General features: G+C 46.8%; 1 protein-coding gene and 1 long non-coding RNA gene across 8 annotated transcripts; one reads left to right on the top strand and one right to left on the bottom strand.

Annotated features, from left to right (window-relative positions):
- Window positions 1–830: 830 nt before the first annotated feature.
- GZF1 (GDNF inducible zinc finger protein 1) lies at window positions 831–12,556 on the bottom strand. Of its 7 annotated transcripts, none has more exons than XM_063702249.1 (6): window positions 12,235–12,556; window positions 8,137–9,524; window positions 6,786–6,880; window positions 4,949–5,116; window positions 4,138–4,295; window positions 831–3,788 (listed from the first exon to the last, which is right to left on the bottom strand). In XM_063702249.1, exons 2-6 carry the CDS (start codon window positions 9,501–9,503, stop codon window positions 3,438–3,440), a joined length of 2,139 nt encoding a protein of 712 aa, XP_063558319.1. In that variant the 5' UTR covers window positions 9,504–9,524; window positions 12,235–12,556; the 3' UTR covers window positions 831–3,437. The 7 variants fall into 7 exon arrangements, with proteins under 7 accessions (XP_063558319.1, XP_063558320.1, XP_018872764.2 ...); XM_063702250.1 differs by having other exon boundaries at window positions 831–3,742; window positions 12,235–12,331; XM_019017219.4 differs by lacking the exon at window positions 12,235–12,556 and adding an exon at window positions 11,860–11,966.
- A 3,191-nt stretch (window positions 12,557–15,747) lies between these two features.
- Window positions 15,748–17,320, top strand: LOC129529121 (uncharacterized). The gene is made up of 3 exons (XR_008674536.2): window positions 15,748–15,951; window positions 16,769–16,855; window positions 16,937–17,320. It is a non-coding gene; the product is annotated as an uncharacterized lncRNA (long non-coding RNA).
- Window positions 17,321–18,900: the final 1,580 nt, after the last annotated feature.

Raw genomic sequence — 18,900 nt, 5'->3', positions numbered from 1 at the left:
GTTTTAAATGGTAGAACAAGCTGTCCTCATCTAGGCATTCTGAGTTGTTGATCATTCAAAGCCTAAATCAAGTGGCTCTTCTCAGAATCAATTTCCTAATGAAGATGCCACCATGGTAGTTTAAAAGCTTAGTTTTGTCAGCCTTAGTTAAGAGTCCACGTACGGATTGCCAAAGGTATGCAGATGATTTTCTGAGTCTCATTTAGGATGATGTGATAGATCAGGGGTCCCCAACCCGTTAGAAACTGGGCCTTACGGCAGGAGGTGAGCTGCAGGCAGTGAAGCTTCATCTGTATTTGCAGTCACTCCCCGTGGCTCACATTACCACCTGAGCTGTGCACCCTGTCAGATCAGCAGTATTAGAGCCTCATAGGAGTGCAAACCCTATTGAACTGCGCGTGCACGGGATCTAGGTTGTATGCTTTTTATGAGAATCTAATGCCTAATGATCTGTTGCTGTCTCCCGTCATCCCCAGATGGGACTGTCAAGTTGCAGGAAAACAAGCTCAGGGCTCCCACTATACATTATGGTGCATTGTATAATTACTTCATTGTATATTACAATGCAATAATAATAGAAAGTGCACAATAAATGTAATGCGCTTGAATCATCCTGAAACCATTCTGTCCCCCCACCTGTGGAAAAATTGTCTTCCACAAAAGTGGTCCCTGGTGCCAAAAAGGTTGGGGACTGCTGTGCTAGATAATCCTCTGACCTGTGTGCCTTTCTCAGTCACATCAAATGAAATATTGTTACTCCTGAGTACATGAATATCATGACATTTGGTTAAATTGACAAGTACCCATCTTGTTTCCCAAAAATGAACTCCTTGGAGGGACAAGGTTTATTTAACAGGTTAAAAATTAAATTATACACTCAAATTTACTTGTTTGGATAATCACCTACAGCAAAATCACATTTCTGTAAAAATCACCTTAAATAAAGGTCTCCACCACATGGCCCATTTTTTCCAAACGACAGCAAAGAATTTGGTAAAACGAAAAGCTGCACATCCCTTTGGAGTTTGGGCTGACAGTATTTCACAGAAAATGGTTGGAAAATGGTTGAAGCAAGCTCCTAAATGGCCCTTCTTGAGGCTCTGGGAGAGGCACTGTGCCGGCACCTGGCCACTTTCCTCATTACACACTTGGGACCAATCCACTCAGAGGGTGGCCTCGCTTCCACTCAGCATGGGTGTGCTTGGACTTCGAGGAATGGGGCAGATGCTCCAGGAGGTCCTCTGTAACCAGTCCCCTACAGGGTTAGGTTTCTCTGTTCTCAGGGACAGAGAAATGTATATAGTAGAAGTCGTATCTTTGATGCCTACTTTTTACATTGAAGAAAGTGGCAGAGAGCTCAACCGCACTTCCAGCCCGGTTGTGGCCTGCGCATGAGCAGAGGCCAGGATTTCTCCTCTCCAGGATCCCACTGCCAGAGACCAACTGGGATCCAAGCAGTTAAACAGCTTAATCCTAGGACTGTATGAAATAAAGGCTTATGGACCTGGATTTTACATTTCATTATTCACGTAATTAAGCAAATTATATGTTTCAATTAAGAATCATATTTCTGCAGAACCTAAATTATAACAGAAATAGATCTTTAAAAAATTGCAAAACTGCTTTTACAAAGCAGACATTTATTAACAACATTTTTTTGTAGAATTTCTAAGGAAACAAATTCAAGACAAAAATCCCTCCAGTAGGTAACAAAATGATCTATTGTTTCAATTCCTTCTGATCAAGTGACTGTATTCCATAAAACAGTACATCAGCTGGGCAGGTTCGGTCTCCTCTGGATGTGTGACCGTCATTATTTATTTGTTCTGTAAACATAACTAGGATACAGTGACACTGTCATAACTAAATTTGAAGTAAATTAGTACTGTGACCTCCAAGGGCAGGTGTGAAGCATGTTATCAGCGCCTGAAACACCTTGTAGTGGTTTCACTAACATAAGTTAAAACATAAGCACTTAGGAAGAAAGTCTTCCCTCGTTAATTTCTGGCATAGTGCAGCTACATCTTCATCCTGGAACTTAAGGATAAAGTACCTTCCTCTTAGAAAATCAAAGTGTTTTCACAGCAAGTTTAATAAATTAAAAATGTCGAGAAAAAAGGAACTAGTGAACAAAAGAATTCTCCAAGGTTCCCTTTTTAAATTAATGTTTAAATGTTACATGTGAATCATAGCATTTCACAAGCACGTGGCACATACTCAAGGCCCTAGAACCAAATGTCAACGTTTAACAAATACAGCAGAATCGTCTTTTCATTGTGAATTTTTTAAAGCAATAATTAAGTCCTGCATGAAACAGCCAAAGAAGCATTTGAGACAAAGTTACTGGTTCTTCACAATCAACTCTTTAAGGCATAATCGGAGGTAAGTGTGCTGAGACTTTTGGTCCCTACTGCTATGTTCTCACATGCTCCCAAGGAAATAGACATGTCAGTTACTTGCCTGTTTCCATCTCTAGGTGTGGAAACGAGAAGTCTGGGTTTCTGGAAATTACAGAAATCAAGTCAGAAAAACCTGGCAAAAATAATAATACTCTGTGTTCTATAATTTGCCACAGTCACCTCATTTTGCAAATAAAATGACTACACAACTTTCAAGTACTCTAAAGCGTCTTAATTTTTCATGCCTCTGCAAAAAAATACTATATTGTTTTGCTAGACTCTTTGGTAGGACAGCTTTTACCTAATCTGATTTTTTTAAGACTGAAACTGAACAGCCTCATCTCATTTCTAAGTTGATTTTATGACAAACTTCCTAGCTGCGTATGTGCTGAGATTACGCTAGCAGTTTTGCAGGTGTTCAATCTGTCATACTTTGTTTACTGCCTACAAATGCGGGGTGGGGAGGAATGAATGCAACAATCTATTTCTTCAGTTGCATTTGAGGGTCTCCACAGAAAATCTGATTTGCTTCAATTCAACAGGGAAGAAATGACTGAAAATATGTGGCCCCAGTTTTATTTCAGCTTGGAAGAAAAATACCTTGAAAGTAGTTATGAGAGAAGTAAACCCACATGGAAATATAAGGCAGAGTGAGAAGCCAGGAAGACTGCTAACTACAATATCAGGAGCTGGTTCAGTTCTCTGTACTCTGCAATTAAGACCAGCAGTTATCTATAAACTAGATAATCAAGAATTAGAACGATTAACACATACACCCTACACCAGAATTAAGTGAGGTTATGTTCACTGCCTTTTTGTCAATAAAGTAGCTGAGATCATGCAGATCAGGATTTTTGAGGGAAAGCTTTAAAAATGCTGTGATAAAGCCGTGCAAGTTAGCAGAAGTTCAGGAAAATCTGCAGAGGCCATTCTTGCCCACATCTTTGCACATGGACAATTATTTTTCTTAGCCCCACATCATCTTGAGTTCAGCTACCACACACGCAGACTTAACAGGATGGGAACTGCTTGAAGCTCTTATTCCATGTTGCTCAAAGAGTGAAGCTGTGTGGGCATCGAGTCTGTCTGTGGGGTCAGCTCGCTAAGCTCGCTGATGGTGGTGGCCAGGAGGGTGTCCTGGGACACCATGGAGTCATCTGCCTTGCAGGCTGTGTCAGCAGAACTGTTCTCCTGCATGGTAGGTACAGTGTCTTGGACTGCAGCCAGGTTGTGGAAATGGCCATTTTCTGCAAAAGACAGCAATTTATCCGAAAGCTTGGACGACACATACTCTTCGTCAGGCTGTTCAGTCTTGTGTCCGTCATCGTTCTTGGGCGAGCCATCTACAATGACAAGGAAAGACTTCCATGGAGTATTCTTATCGTGTATCTATAAGTTAAACACAAAACAAAGGTCACTGAATGTGTCTCTGGACAAGTGCATCTTTTAAAACAATAGTCCCTCTACAACTTCAATTTTCAACTTTCACTAATAAGTACCCGCCTGCCACCACCCTCACTGTTAAAGAGTAGTCATCGTGGATGGTGCTTTCCCTGGGCCTTGGGGCTTGGTGTTCCACTTCATTCACTCCGTGAGCGTTCCACTGCAGAGACAACCCAAGGAGAAAGCACCTGTTGTCTCGACCTCTAACCACCTTGGAGAATGGTGGTAGGTATTTCTCTTTCCGTGTATCTAAGGGCAGCAGCTTGTTTCTCAAATAAGCCAACCCACTGCTTACTGAGGTGTGCCGCCGAAGAGTGGACTTGTCGGTGAATGTCCGTCCGCACGCATTGCACATGAATGGCCTCTCCCCTGTGTGGATGCGGCGGTGGCGCTGGAGGGCGTTGAGCTGGGTGAACTGCTTGCCGCACTGGTCACAGCAGTAGGGGCGCTCCCCTGAGGCAGGGAGAGAGGAGACTGCTGGTGGGTCCCTTTGGCCTACTGTGCTTAATTCTGAATACACACTTGAGTGAATGATGCTGTTGCAAACCACTGGGAAGCCTCAGCATCCAACATAAGGAAGGTTATGTTGGGAACAACTTAAGGGCTACAAATCTACTATTTCTATAATACCAAGAATTTATGGCCTACACCAAAAAGGGGCCAGGACATGTGCCTGCAGCAGGTATTATAACTATAGGAATGACACCTGTTTTCCATGGTAATGGAGTATAAAATTACAAGACCCCTAACCACTGAATATGCATGTGTGCATGTGCATTTACTAACATGTACAGATCATTATCCCTATGTCCACACATCCACATCCACTTCCTACATTCACACCATGACTAAGCTGTCTGTCCTTTTCAGTAAAAACTCCATGTAGCAAAGGGACTTAGTCTTCTCCCATTTACACACATAAGTGCTCCCACTTTTCAGTTTCCCAGAGTTAGAAACAATCTCTAAAGAAATGCTATTATGACATACAAAGTTTGGCCAGTTTTCTTCAAAAGCTTAGTTCCAAGTAATTTACTGGTAAATCTACAAGCTTTGGAATTTTTTGTTGGCCAAACTAAACTCCCTTCCCTGGGACATTCCAACCATACCTGTGTGGACTTTAATATGCTGGTAGAGCGAATTCCGCTGGGCAAAAGTCCTGAAACATACTTCACATTTAAAGGGTTTGGATCCAGTATGGATTCTATTGTGGTGTTTTAAGTACTCCTTAGAAGCAAAACTCTTGCCACATGTTTCACACATAAAAGGTCTTTCACCTACATGAGAAAATGAAATAAAGTCATAAACAATACAGGCATTAAAAACACATGGAACAGTAGGTCTCCACTGTTAAAACCCACGTGAACTCCTCAAAAGTGCCTTGGTAGGCAGCATGTTACATTTTCTAGTAAAAACTATCATAAAATATATATTCATGTAAGATGCTTGCTACTTACTGAAAGTTGGTGTAAAATATCCTTGGAAATTGCAAGAAAAATTCCATTTGACTAGAATCAAAGAGGTATTGTTTGTTCAGCTGGCTCACATTTTAGAAATTTACTCATTCCAAACAAGAAAATAATTTCACAACTTCTGTTTGGAGGAACTGCTGGATTATTTTCAAAGGAACACTTCTATGGATCTTTATCAGAATAAAGGTGAAGTTGACAATGGATATATATCACTATTCTAGAGTAGCAACTCCAATCAACTTGATTGAATTGTAGGACAAAAGTTTTAAATATCATCTCACTTTTTGTAGTTTAATCCCACAAATCAGACTTACCAAATTATTAGCTGTGCCCGATTTCACAGACATCAAAATAAAAATAGTGACTTTAATAAAATCTTACCATGTTAATATTATCAAAGGACCAATTCTAACTTAATCCTTCATTATAACCTGACCTTGTCCCCAATCCCAAGCTTTCTTTAAACAACAATTCTACTCATTCTGTAGTCATAATGCATGTCATTAAATGCTAATTTCATGACATTAAATGAGATTTTCATTCAATGACACAAATTATGACTTCAGAATGAGCAGAACTGGTGTCTAATCACACAGATGTGGTGTCTAATGAGTCAGAGACATGTCATCTCTGTCTCACATGCATTTGAACTTGAGGCTTGTAAGCCAGTGTTTACAAGTAAGAATAAAAAATGCAAGCAAAGAAGAAACAGAAGAATTGGAACACTTCAGTGCTGTATGCTTCTGTATCTTCCACAAGATTCTAAACCTCAGGGTTACTGTGCTGAAGCAGAATAAAGCCAACTTAAGTTTTATCTGTCACATAATAAATCATAAAGACTTTGGAAAACAGAAATGAGATAATCCTACTACCTTAATGTATCATATAACAACTTATTTTCTTCTGGTCTTTTATGTGCAGGTTTTCAATACAATTGAGGTTAACTGTATGCTTAATTGTGCATTTTAAAGTTGAACATCCAAGCACAGACTTTTTCATGTCATTCAGAGCCCTTACTCTGAATAGCCGGGTCATAAGCCAGGGTATAGATTTACCAGAGTTGACTAGAGCACTTCCTTGTGGTTGGACAATCAGGCTGTTTCCCATTCTTAGTTAATAAAAATAGTAAGAAGGGGGATAATAACATACAGCTCTTCCCATATGTTGGACAATTTCTTTAGGACAGAGTCTTAGAAAAAAATTTTCGGTTACAAAAGAACTATTTTGTATCTCTTGATACCTAAGACCTGCATGCCAGATCCTATGGCCTGGTGGTATAAAAGCCACGGCCATGTGCACACTAGCAACAAGGCAATGGGTATATGTTTATTCATTTTGCTCACTTACTAGATGGAAAAGCTATATCATGGCTTTAACCTGCACCACCTTGGTAGATGCCAACTTCAAAATTAATCAATTGCATTTCCTTCTAGATCTAGGAAAGACATTCAATCACAACAGCATGGGTATTTACCTGTGTGACACCTTTTATGATAAATCAGCATGTGGTTCTGAGTGAATCTTGCACCACATTCATCACAGACAAAAGGTTTTTCCCCTGTATGAATTCTGAAAGTACAACATTCAGATGATAACTTAGGATGTATTTCAAAGCTCACTTTGCAATACAATTTCCACTCTATCCTGCAAAAATCATTTACTCCAAGAGACCTAATGAAAATTGACTGTAGTGACAGGTCAAGAGCCCATAATCTCCATCCCAAAATAAACTGAGTTTCTGCACAAGGTCAATGGATCCACACATTTTCCATAAATCACTGACTGGAATGTTCATCTACACCTGATCACAAGCCCTACTGCTGATGCTATAAGGCATGTGCAGGTAGAGACCAGGCCTTTGCAGATTTTTTTAAACACTAAAGACCACAATCTGATATTTGTAAAGCTGTCTCATACAGAATAATCAGCCACAAACACCTTAGGAACTACTGCTGATTAAGTGTCACATGATCAAAAATGTTACTCTCATTTCCTAATATGACATCACCAGTAGAGAAAGGAGAACTGTTCTCAAATTGCTGAAGGTGGCATTTTTAAAATGCATAAGCATTTTAATGTCACAACTAGTATGAAGTAGCAATCAAACATAATTTACTGAGCACTTCCTAAACCAAGTATTTTTAACTTATTATATAGAGTAAAAAATGAACACCATGCTGCTAACCCAAGACTGACCTAGGTTTGAGGGCAGATCTAGAAGAGAAGAGAAAACAACTGCTTGTTGGGATTTCAAGAATAAATATACTAAGAACTATAAGAAAACTTATTTAAAAACATCACCACACACCTGCAGCTCAGAAACATATTAAGAAACAGAAAGCATTGTCTGTCCTGATTCTGGAGTGCAGACTGCCCAGATGGCACTCCTTCCAAGCCTGAGAACCAAAAGACCAGAGACGAGTCCTAAAGCCTGAAATGGCATCTCACTGAGGTCTCCACTGAGACTGTGGGACCCGGAGGGTCACAGAACCCCAAGATCTAAACGAAGAGTCAGGAAAGGAGAAATAAAGGTAACGAGGCCCAACTCTTCCTCCAGCACGGTGGGGCGAGCCCGCGGCCGCTGTCGCGGTCCCACCAGGGGGACGTCCCGGCCAGCAGGGGCGCCCCAGGGGTCTCAGAACAAGGGAGCAGAGCCATCACTCGCAGCCCCTGTACCTTGACAGAGAACTAAACGCTGTCTCGAAATAAGCCCCCAGGTTTGGAGCGGAGAAATTAAGCAGTGAGACATCAAATCCCAGGACGACCTCAGTGTTTGACACACCCTTCCAGTGCGCAGGGACCCCTCTGGACGGCTCCCCGCGTACCTCATGTGCGTCTTGAGCGCGGACGGCTGCGAGAACCTGGCGCCGCACTCGGTGCAGCCGTAGGGCCGGTCTCCCGTGTGTGTGCGCTCGTGCAGCCGCAGCGCTGTCTTGGAACTCAGGCCCTTGCCGCACTGGCCGCAGCGGTGCCGCTCGCCGCCGCCCTCATGCACCTGCAGCACGTGCCGCTTCACGTCCTTCTTGCGCTTGAACTTCTTCCCGCACAGCTCGCATGGGAAATGGCGCTCGCTGCTGTGCACGTGGCGCTGGTGGCTCTTCAGGTTGCAGCGGTTGGCGAAGGTCTGGCCGCAGGTGTCGCAGCGGTACACCACCTCGGTGGCCACGCCGTGGCGGTGCTTGCTGTGCTTCAGGAAGCTCTTCTCATACAGAAACGCCTTCTCGCAAATGCTGCACTTAAAGTTGCTCTTCTTCTTCTCCCCTTCTTCGTCCTCCTCCTCCTCCTCCTCCTCTTCCTCCTCCGGCCCTGCTTTCTTTGACAATTCCTCCAACTCAGCACCTGCCTGGCAACCCTCATTTTTGGAAACCGGCTCCATCTCCGTGCCCACCCTGTCCGGGCTTTGGTCCTGGGGACACCTGTAGTCCCCCACATCACCCTCAGCAGTTTTCTGCTGCTCTCGGAGTCTTCTCGTATATTTCTTTTTAGGGATCTCCACAAAGACCTTCCTCCCAGCCAGCCTTCCACTAGCTCTCCTGATTTTAGGGTAGGGAGGTTTAACTACCTCTTTCTTCTTGTCTAGTTTGTCCTTGGACTTCTTCGGTGGCAAATCTGAAGACATGCCATTGCTGGCTCTCTCTCCTGGGTAGCCCAAGGAATCCGTGAGACCATTGGGGTGAGGGCCATCGGTGGCCACACTTGCCCTGGGGGCAGGAGCAGCACTAACTTGGGAGCCACTGCTCACCTCCACCTCCTGAGACTCTGAGAAATTTTGCAACTCCAAAAGTACCGACTCTAACATCTGTTTCTTTAATTGAAAACAAGTTTCTGATAAATCCAAACATTTCAGCTTTTCAGCCACTTCCAGCATTCGCTGCACCCGATCTTCTTCCACCTGTACCTTTGCAGTGTAGACAAACTCAAGAAATGAAGCAAAGTCAGCAACCTGCACTTCATTTAAGTAGACATTAGTCCTAGTACCATCCACACTCTTCTCATTAAGGAACACTTCCTTAAAAAACTTGCTGGTGGCAGCCAGCACTGCCTTGTGGGCCATGAAGTCTTTGCGGACACCCTGATACTCCACGCTGACTGTCACGTCACACAGGTGACCCAGGAGGCGAAGCTCATGCATCTCATGCAGTAGGTTAAATGGGGAGGATTTGGATTCCAGCAGAACTGCACCGCTTTCCATCTTTCTTCCTTCCAAAAATAGCTTTGAAAAAGAAACAAGAATTATGCATGAGCAACCACTGATGCAAAAGGACTAAAATTTATGAGGATTCCTTCAGTACTTGAGAGGATATAGACTCATTAACAACCTAGCTTTACTCAGGTAAAGATTCGAATGACATTTTATTTCTTAGCAGTTTTCTAAAGTGAGGTTCCTCATGCATTTTCCTAAGGTAATAAATTGGCATGAAAAATAGTGTATTCTACGGTTTCCTCCAGTGATAAACAAATGATGGAAGTTGTGATTAGTGAAATACATTAACACAGTAATTTGCTCACCAAGGTCACTGTCTAATTTGCTTACATAGTCCCCAAAACTGTAAAAGAATTCATGGCAACAATAATGTCTAGTTCTCTGATCAGGAAACCAGATAATTAAAACACATAGCCACCACCATCTGGGAGCAAATCCAAAACCTCAGGGAATCATTTCTGCCTTTGAAAAGAACCAACTAAATAACTACTTTCCATGAGGAAAACTTCTTGGAAAAGTAGTTCACAATTCATCGCCCATTCGCAACATCCTAAACTCCTCAGAATTTGAATTATTGTTACTCTACTGAAATAATGTAAGTTCCACAGCTTTTACAAGCTGTGCTACTTTGAGCAAGCAACTTCTCTGAACCCATTTCCTCCTCTGAAGAAGGCTGACCGGCTGTTACCAGGGTTCCATGAGCCTGAAACTTGTTGGCTAGTTTATTGGTTTCCCACACATAGGCCAAGGTGCTACAGTGATCCCCATTTCATAGATGAGGACCTATCAAGGTAACAGTCAATGGCTGGTTGGGACATGAGCCAGGGCCTGGTGCCCGGATTCAACTCAGACTACTCAACACACTCTTCCCCTCAGCCTTGCCAAAGGCAAAGGGCTATCTTTAGCCCCTAAATCTTTCCACCGCAGCGGGCATGCAAATTTCACCAACCCCACCTAAGGCCTCCAGATACCGTCACCCCATCGTCATTTCTGCTGCTTTGCCACAAACTCCCTGAATGTGTTTTCTCCCTGCCCTTCAGCTCCTGAATCTACCTTCCTCTTTGATTCCTGTTTCCATCCATCCAAAGCACATGCCTTCCTTCTAGCCTCCTTCGGCCAGACCACAGATGTCACCTTGGATTCAACATGTCTAGAAAAAAAGTTGTCATCATCTTCCCTGATAAACTAGTCCCACCCCTCTCCCCTTCTCCAGTCTCATCAATGAGACCGCTCCCCACAACCAGCAGTCCCCCAAACATGGAAAAGACTGCCCTCTGGGAGTTCCGCTGTAAACAGGTACCTATGAGGCTTGATCAATGTCGCCTGAAGGAGACGCCCCAGTAAAACTGTGAGAACACTGACAAAGCCTAAGGAAGGGATCTATAAGAGTGGGGCGGGGTTTCAGTGGTCCCAGCCCCAGCCTGGGGAAACAAGACTGCAGAGGGCTCTCTCAGCCTGATGCCCATACGCACGGCAAGCCCTGACTTCCCCAGACCTCTGCCAACAGGGCCCTCGAGGGGACCTGATTTCTCAATCAACAAAGTGGGTTCTGAGCGCGATTTCCTATGTTGCTTGGCTACTGGAGTGCAGGCACTGGAGGTGGCGACAGGGCCGTCTGCGGCCGGTGACAGCTGCGTATCCGCCGAATCTCATTGGCATTCCGGCCGCCTCCCAGTGCGCCCGGCATCTGCACCAACGTCGGCGGCCCCTGAATCCCCGAGGCTCACGGGGCCAGAGCCCTTCCAGGAGACGCTGCTACCCGCAGCCCAGTCCACGGCCACAAGGGCCGGGGTTTCCAGTGGGGCTTAAACCCACCGCTGTCCTCGCCGCCCTCACGGCACCTCCCACCCTTCCCGCGCCACTTGGCCGCCCCAGCGCCCGGACGCCGCTCGGCCACTCCAAAGACGACCCAGAGAACAAACTACTGCAGCCACAGAGAAGCCCCTCCTCGGCCCGACGCGCCACCTCCCGACGCGGGCATCCGGGGCCGCGTGGATCAGGCCCTCGGGCCGCCCCCTGCCCCCGCTCCCGCATCCCCGAGACGCGCAGCTCCACAGAGCAGCCGGGGCGCGCGGACAAAGAGGCGGCGGCGGGCAGTGAGGGGCCGGAGCCAGGCCTACGGGACGCGCACTCACCTCCCAGCCGGCGCCCCCGCTGCCGCCGCTGTCCGCTGGACCAGGCCGGTAGGAACGGCCGGCCCGGCTGGGCGTGGCGTAGCACCCTGCGCGGGCACCACCGATTGGTCGCTGCAGGCCCCTCTCCTCCCGCGGCCGGCCCCGCCCCTGGCGGGGCTGAGGAAGGGGCTGAGCCACACGTCGGGTGGCGGAGCGGTTCCGGGAGTTACCTGATCTGGCCGCGCGACTGACTGGCGACGCCGGATTGCGTCACCCGCCGCATTGCGTCACCCGCCGCGAGCCAAGGCCTGCGCCTGCGCAGGAGACAGCGACGTCTGCGCTGCGGCACGCCACAGGGGGGCGGGGCCAGTCGCGAAAAGTCACGTGAGCGAGCGTCAGATTCGCGTGGTCACTTTCGCGTCCATTCCGGGCTTCTGGCCGCAAGGCGCCAGCGCTTCCGGGCCCCAGCAGCCTGCGGTCAGGGCGTGGCCTGCAGCTGGATTCCCGCTAAGAGCTGCTCACGTCCCCGAGGCCGAGCGCACCCTTAGGGCACGGTGGCCACGCGAGGGACCTCGCGGAAAGCCGGGCTTGGAGCTGGTACTCACCTTGGCTACTAGGGGCGCAGATGCCTCCACGGGCGCTGGAGAACTGGCGCCAGGCGGGGCGCGGCGCGGCGCTCTCCTCTGGGGCGCTTCTTCCGCGGTGCCCCCGCCCTGCTGGGGGGCTCGGCGCGCCGGGAGCCGGGACTGCACCCTGCCGTCTTTACTGCAGGGCTTTATTTCCAGGAGTTCCCATTCGGGCGAAGGCTTTGTTCACTACAGAACTTCCCCAGAGACCCATCCACTCTTCGGGGAAAGCACAATTGATTCCCTAAGATTCGCTGACTCCTCGAAATCTTGCTGTTTCCACCAATTCTTGCTCAATACTAACTAAAGCCCGCTTTGAAACACCTTCCTTGAGTCAGACTTCCAGTTCTCAATAAACTGACCTTGCCTTTTGCTCCCAGCCATTGGTAAAGCTTTGCCAGGTCATGCTGTCTCTTACTGTGGCCAGCAGTTAACTCAGCCTTGTCTTACCGACAGGTTGAGTTTGTAATGTTTGGGGACTGTCAGGACAAATACAAATTTAAAGTAAGAGGTTTACTACTTCCTGTTGAAAATATGAGATTTCCCTCCCTTTTTCTTTGAACATTTACTTTTAGAAAATTGGTAATTAGTGTAAGTACTTTTTCCTCTCTTTGAAATATATAAATCCTTTTGAAGACTAGTTAGGCCTTTTTGTGCGCTTTATAACCTAGATATGTCTTTTTCTAGGACCTAGGAGCCATCTCTTTAAGTATCAAGGGAGTTAATGCCCCTGTCTCCCAGTTTTAATGGGAGAGTAGGAGCCTAACTTCAGTGGGCCCTTTGCTCCAACTTAGAAAATTATCTCATATCATAAAGATACAAGTTTCTTTTTCCTCTAGATAAAGCCAATTGGCTAACACAGAGGATCACCCCAAATATCAGGTTAGATGAACTGTGTGTGATGAAAAATGCTGCCAAGTTCCCTTGAGAGCTAGTTATTGTTTATCTTGAAAATGTGTGTAATAGATTGCTTGGCTGCACAAAAGAGTGAGATTTCGTTCTGTCTTTGCAGTCTCTTAGTGGATTGCCTGTGTTGGGTATCACATTCTAGTTTAATGCTTATTCAATTACAAAGTGTTTCTTTCTCCACTACCTTTCTGAAGAGGGTTGGGAGATTGTACTTTTAATTATATTTCCTGAACAGGAGCCAGCTTCCCACACATAGTAGGTGCTCAATAAATATTTGAAGAATGAATGAATGACAGAAATCTTTCTTAGGCCGACTCTCTTTATATTTGCATTCCATAATTTGAAGAAATTGGAATGAACGCAGTTTTCACCCATGGCTCCAGCAGGCCCAGAATCGTGTTTTATGATTTTGTTTTGCATTACAAAAAGGTGGTCAGGCACGGTGGCTCACGCCTGTAATCCCAGCACTTTGGGAGGCCGAGGCGGGCCGATCACTGGAGGTCAGGAGTTCAAGACCAGCCTGGCCAACATGGTGAAACCCTGTCTCTGCTAAAATACAAAAATTAGGCCAGGTGCAGTGGCTCACACCTGTAATTCTAGCACTTTGGGAGGCCGAAGTGGGCGGATCACCTGAGGTCAGGAGTTCAAGACCAGCCTGGACAACATGGTGAAACCCTTTCCCTACTAATAATACAAAAATTAGCCGGGTGAGGTGGTACATGCCTTTAATCCCAGCTATTCAGGAGACTGAGGCAGGAGAATCGCTTGAACATGGGAGGCAGAGGTTGCAGTGAGTGGAGATTGCACCACTGCATTCCAGCCTGGGCAACAGAGGAAAACTCTGTCTCAAAAAAACAAAACCAGATTAGCTGGGAGTGGTGACAGGCACTTGTAATCCCAGATGCTCAGGAGGCTGAGGCAGGAGAATCACTTGAACGCAGGAGATGGAGGTTGCAGTGAGCTTGGATCATGCCATTGCACTCCAGCCTGGGCAATAGAATGAGACTCCGTCTCGGATTATGTTAGTTAGCATAACATAATGCTAGCTAATCCATTCAATACTGAAAGGATTGCTTTAGTTGAGTGTCTTAATAGCTTTAAAAATAGAGGTCATAAGACTCACAGACTCTTTGTGGCAATACTAAATGATAAAGAATGAAGGGCCATGCCTGGCAAGGGTTGTCATGCACCTGTACACTTCAAGAAGAAACTATGCCTTAACTGCCACAAGGTTTTTATTCTCTAGCAGCCAAACAAGCACTGGCCTCTAGATAAGCAATATTCAAACAATGTGCTTTTCATCCACCTCCACATGCTGACTGACACGCCCCCCGCCCCAGCCCCACCACTTCCACAAATAATTACTGCTTTGATTGGACCAGAGACTGACTGCAGTAACTTTTTCCTGATGGGAAACAACCGAACAGGGGCTGATTCTGGCGGTTTACAGAGGCTGCACACAAGTGCATCGGTGTCCTGAAAAGATCTTTCAACTTATAGGGTCTAAATGTAATACATGAATACCTGTAAATGCTAAGAGTCCACCCCAAAGTAAACATAGGTCACCTGTAACATGCACGTTTGTCCAGTAAGCATGGGTCAGGACCCGTTTCATGAATATTCATAGCTCTTCCTGTGGCCTGTTCATATGTGTACTTGGCTAAGTCCTTCAGCTTAAATTCCTGTCTTAGGCCCCCTTCCCTCCAGCTGCCTGCCTTTTGAGCTTCTGCCAGAAGCTATGCTTCCCAGCCTGTCAGAAGGGCCACCTTGCAGGTTATCACCGTTTAAAGAAATAAAGCTCTCCTTTCTAAGTTTATGTTTGTGATTTTTTTTTAAATAATACAAATAGACAATTCACTTGACAGTGTGAATGGCATACTTCACTGACAATGGAATACTATAAAAACAATAATAAACCACTGATAAACATCAACCTGACAAAGTTAAATATAGTGTTTCATGCTGTAGAACTCTGCACGAGAAAAGTACACGGGAGTGAACAATTGTTATGTAAGGGCGTTCACTGCAGTGCACTTACATTAGTGAAACTTTGGAAACAATCTCACCTATAAGGAGATGGCCGAAGAATTTGATATATCCAAGCACTGGATTATTATGCCGGTCATTAAAACAATGTTTAAAAATATGTGTAATAGCTTGGGGAAATGCTCACCATGTTATAATGAGTAAAGACGGTACACTATTTTACACAGGGTCTGATGTGATTTGAAAACAAATCTATAGAAATAGACTGGAAAGAAATGTATCAAATTCTAAACTGCACTAGGAAGAACACTGACGCACGCGCAACGCCGGCGCCCTGCCCACTAGGCGCCCTCGCTGCCCCTCACCTGCACAGCCGGCGCACGCCCACAGGCTCGTGAGGGAGCGGCCGGTGGGTCAGGCTGGGCGGCCCTCCCCGCCCATTGGCTGTCCCGGAGTCCGGCCCCGCCTCTCCCCGCCTTCTGGAGCCGCTGGTATAGCTCTTTCCAGGGCTCCTTGGAGACGGAGGGCGGGGCTAGGGCGCCGGAGTCACGTGGTCGCGCCACCGCGCGATTACTAGCTGTCAAAAGAGTCCTCAGAAGTGTCCTGAGCGGTCGCAGGGTAATGACGTCGGCCGTATCGGGGATGCTGGAACCTGCGGTTGAGTGAGAAACCGGCGCCACCGCCTGCGTCTTGGTCTCGGGCTGGTGGCCAGCGGGGTCTGGGCTGTGGTTTTACCCAGCTCCTTTGCGAAGCTGCTGTCCTTTCCTCAACGTTACCACCCGGCTGGGCAGCCTACCCTCGGTCAGTACGTCCTGGCAAGAGCGCTTCGGGCGTGGCGTTCGTGTCGCGGGGGCCTCGGCTCAGAAGCGAGGGAAGAGCAGCCCTCAGAGGAGCGGCGACCGCGCTCACCGGGAGCCCGGGTTGGGAGAGGGCTCCCCAGGAGGGGTGTGAGCTCCGAACGAGAAAGAACGCCACCGCCTCGTGGGGTCTCTTCCTAATGTGCAGATTCCAAATCTCTACAGTGCTGCAAAAGAGGTTACAGTCCACATCAAATTAAGCATGCCCTAAAGGGCAGCTGGGGTTCAGTTCAAGAGTTGAGTTTTAACACACGCCTTTACCTGCCTTAAAATTGGGCAAGGTATCACAACGTTAAACCATTTCTCACAAGGCTCGTTGATGTTTAAGATTTTTTGTTTGTTTGTTTGTTTTTTGTTACGGAGTCTCGCTCTGTCGCCCAGACTGGAATGCAGTGGCGCGATCTTGGCTGTCTACAACCTCCGCCTCCTGGGTTCAAGCGATTCTCCTGCCTCAGCTTCCTGAGTAGCTGGGATTACAGGCGCCTGCCACCACGCCCAGCTAATTTTTCTATTTTTAGTAGAAACGGGGTTTCGCCTTGTTGGCCAGGCTGGTCTTAAGTTTTGCATCCTGGCTCCCTCCTCTTACCTAGTCCCAGCCTTTTGTCTACAGGACAAAGCAACTTTCTGCAGTTTTCTGTTTGCTTTTAGAGAGACGGGGCCCTAATTTGGCAAAGTGGTAGGGGAGACAGACAGGGCTGGTGTTTAAGGTCGACCAAAGCAACATCTAAATCTCTGCTCTTCCCCCAAATTGTCCAAATTAGCAGCAACAGGTGTGCACCTTCCAAGCTTGCAACAGACCACATTCAGAAGCTTGATTTCCTGGTGTTCTGGGAATATCTGGATCAGAGGTAACATGGTTCACTAGGACTCCTCAGCTTCACCCAGTGTCCATTTCACCTCCCCCGGCCTTCCAATGTCTCTTCTTGCAGATTTCTCCAAGCCACTCTCCCCTTCATCTCCTCCACCCCCAGGACCCAACTCCTGCCCCTCCCACCCTAGCCCCTGTTCTCCCTGCCCACCTCCTACCCCACTGGAGTGGCCTTTCATCAAACCTAAACCAAAGAAACCAACAGACCTTTCTGTCACCACTACTCCGGGACCTGGAAGTTGAAGCGAGGGAGAGACGGTGAAACACAGAAAGCAGAACGCCTTCTGTTCTTCCACAACACAGTGTTTGTGGACGTGGCCACTATAAGAACTGGCACTGCGTGCTGATTATACTCCTCAGCACAATTAATTTCTTAAACTTTTTAGAATAATTTAAAATTTACAAAAAGTTGCAAAAATAAAAACCAGTAAACTTTTCACCTTCATCTGCCTTATAATTAAGGCAGCGGGCAGCGCGCTGGACAGAACGGGAGGGGCTTGCGCTTTCCGCCGGTGGGAAACCCCACCCGCAGGGACGAGCCGGGACCATCTGGCCCTACCTGCCGAACGGCCGCTTGGTGGAGATGTGTCCCAGAACCGAAGGAGGAGGGTGCCACGCACATTTGTCTTGCCTTCCCCGGTGGTGGGGGCATGGCAAGGGCGGAGCTTCCCGCTGTGCCCTTGGAGGCCGCCTGCAACCAGGCTAGTGTAGGTGGGGACGCACGCCCTGTACCCTACCCATCCTGCCCATTGCGGGTCTGGCCCAGACCTGAGGGGCAGTAGTTGGGGCCGTCCCCGCGTCTTCTGGGCCCTGTAGTGAACACAGTCTGCCCCATTCAAATCCTTTTCCTCACTTAGGATTACTGCTGTGTGTCAGTGTCACACACCCCAAATTGATAATGGCTTAAGATGGGATTTCTCATTTAAAAAGAAGTCTTTGGTTGAGTGAGCTGGGGCTATTTTGGTGTTTCCACATGGGACCTAGGCTCCTTTTAGCTCAGCACTATCCTACTTCTAGGGTATGGCTGAGCTGTTCTCTTGGCCAAGACTGAGCCAGAGCCTGTGGTCACGCCAGCATAACCTTTCCAGGCAGCAGGATAGAGTGGGAAAGAAAGAAGGGTCTGTTGAAGGAAAATTCCCCCAAGTTCAGTCCTACTTCATTGGCCAGAACTTAATCACATGTCAGACCTAGCTACAAATTGAATGAGAAAGTCAAGTATTTAAGGTGGGTCCCTTGTCTCTCAAAACACTGGGCTTCAGATAATAGAGAAGGGAAGGGGTGTCAAGAGGAAACGGCTACCTGTGTCACTGTGCTTATCAGGATTCTTACCCTTCTCAAAATTTCCCATTGCAGTATCTTGACTACCCTATCCCAAACCTAGCACACTCTTACCAAAGACAACTTAACTGGGGAAGCTGCAGCATGGCAGGCACATCATCTATTGGTCCAACTTCTATAGGGTTTTCTATTCTTTACATTGAAGAAATGCAATTGGGTTTGGCCTTTAGGATCAGTAACAGCAGCTTCTGGTTCTGATGTCCTCCATCCCAGTTTCAGTGCTTCTTCCTCTCAGAATCAGTGCTGATTCACTTTCTCTTTATGAATGAGTTTAATATAGTGGCTTCATTTATAAGCAATTAGCTAACTCTAGTATTTCATCTGTTCTCATCATTTAATTCTCAGCTAAGGTGCTGTTAGGTGATTCTGCTATATCCTAAGGTGATGTATCCTAAAAGACACCTAGGGTGCTTTTAGAAACTGCCCATGCCCAGCCATATCCTCAAAGATTCAGGCAAACAATTAGCCGGGTGTGGTGGCATGTGCCTGCAATCCCAGCTACTCAGGAGGCTTAGGCACAAGAATTGTTAGAACCCGGGAGATGGAGGTTGCAGTGAGCCGAGATTATGCCACTGCACTCTAGCCTGGAACAAAACCAACCCCCCTACCCACCATCACACACACACACACACACACACACTCAAGCATGGTTGGGTCTGGAGTATGGACTTGGCATAGGTAATTTTC

Source organism: Gorilla gorilla, chromosome 21 (genome assembly GCF_029281585.2).
Source record: "Gorilla gorilla gorilla isolate KB3781 chromosome 21, NHGRI_mGorGor1-v2.1_pri, whole genome shotgun sequence".
Lineage (NCBI taxonomy): Eukaryota > Metazoa > Chordata > Mammalia > Primates > Hominidae > Gorilla > Gorilla gorilla.
Note: the sequence above shows the minus strand (reverse complement) of the source record. Positions and strands in the feature narration are given on the sequence as shown.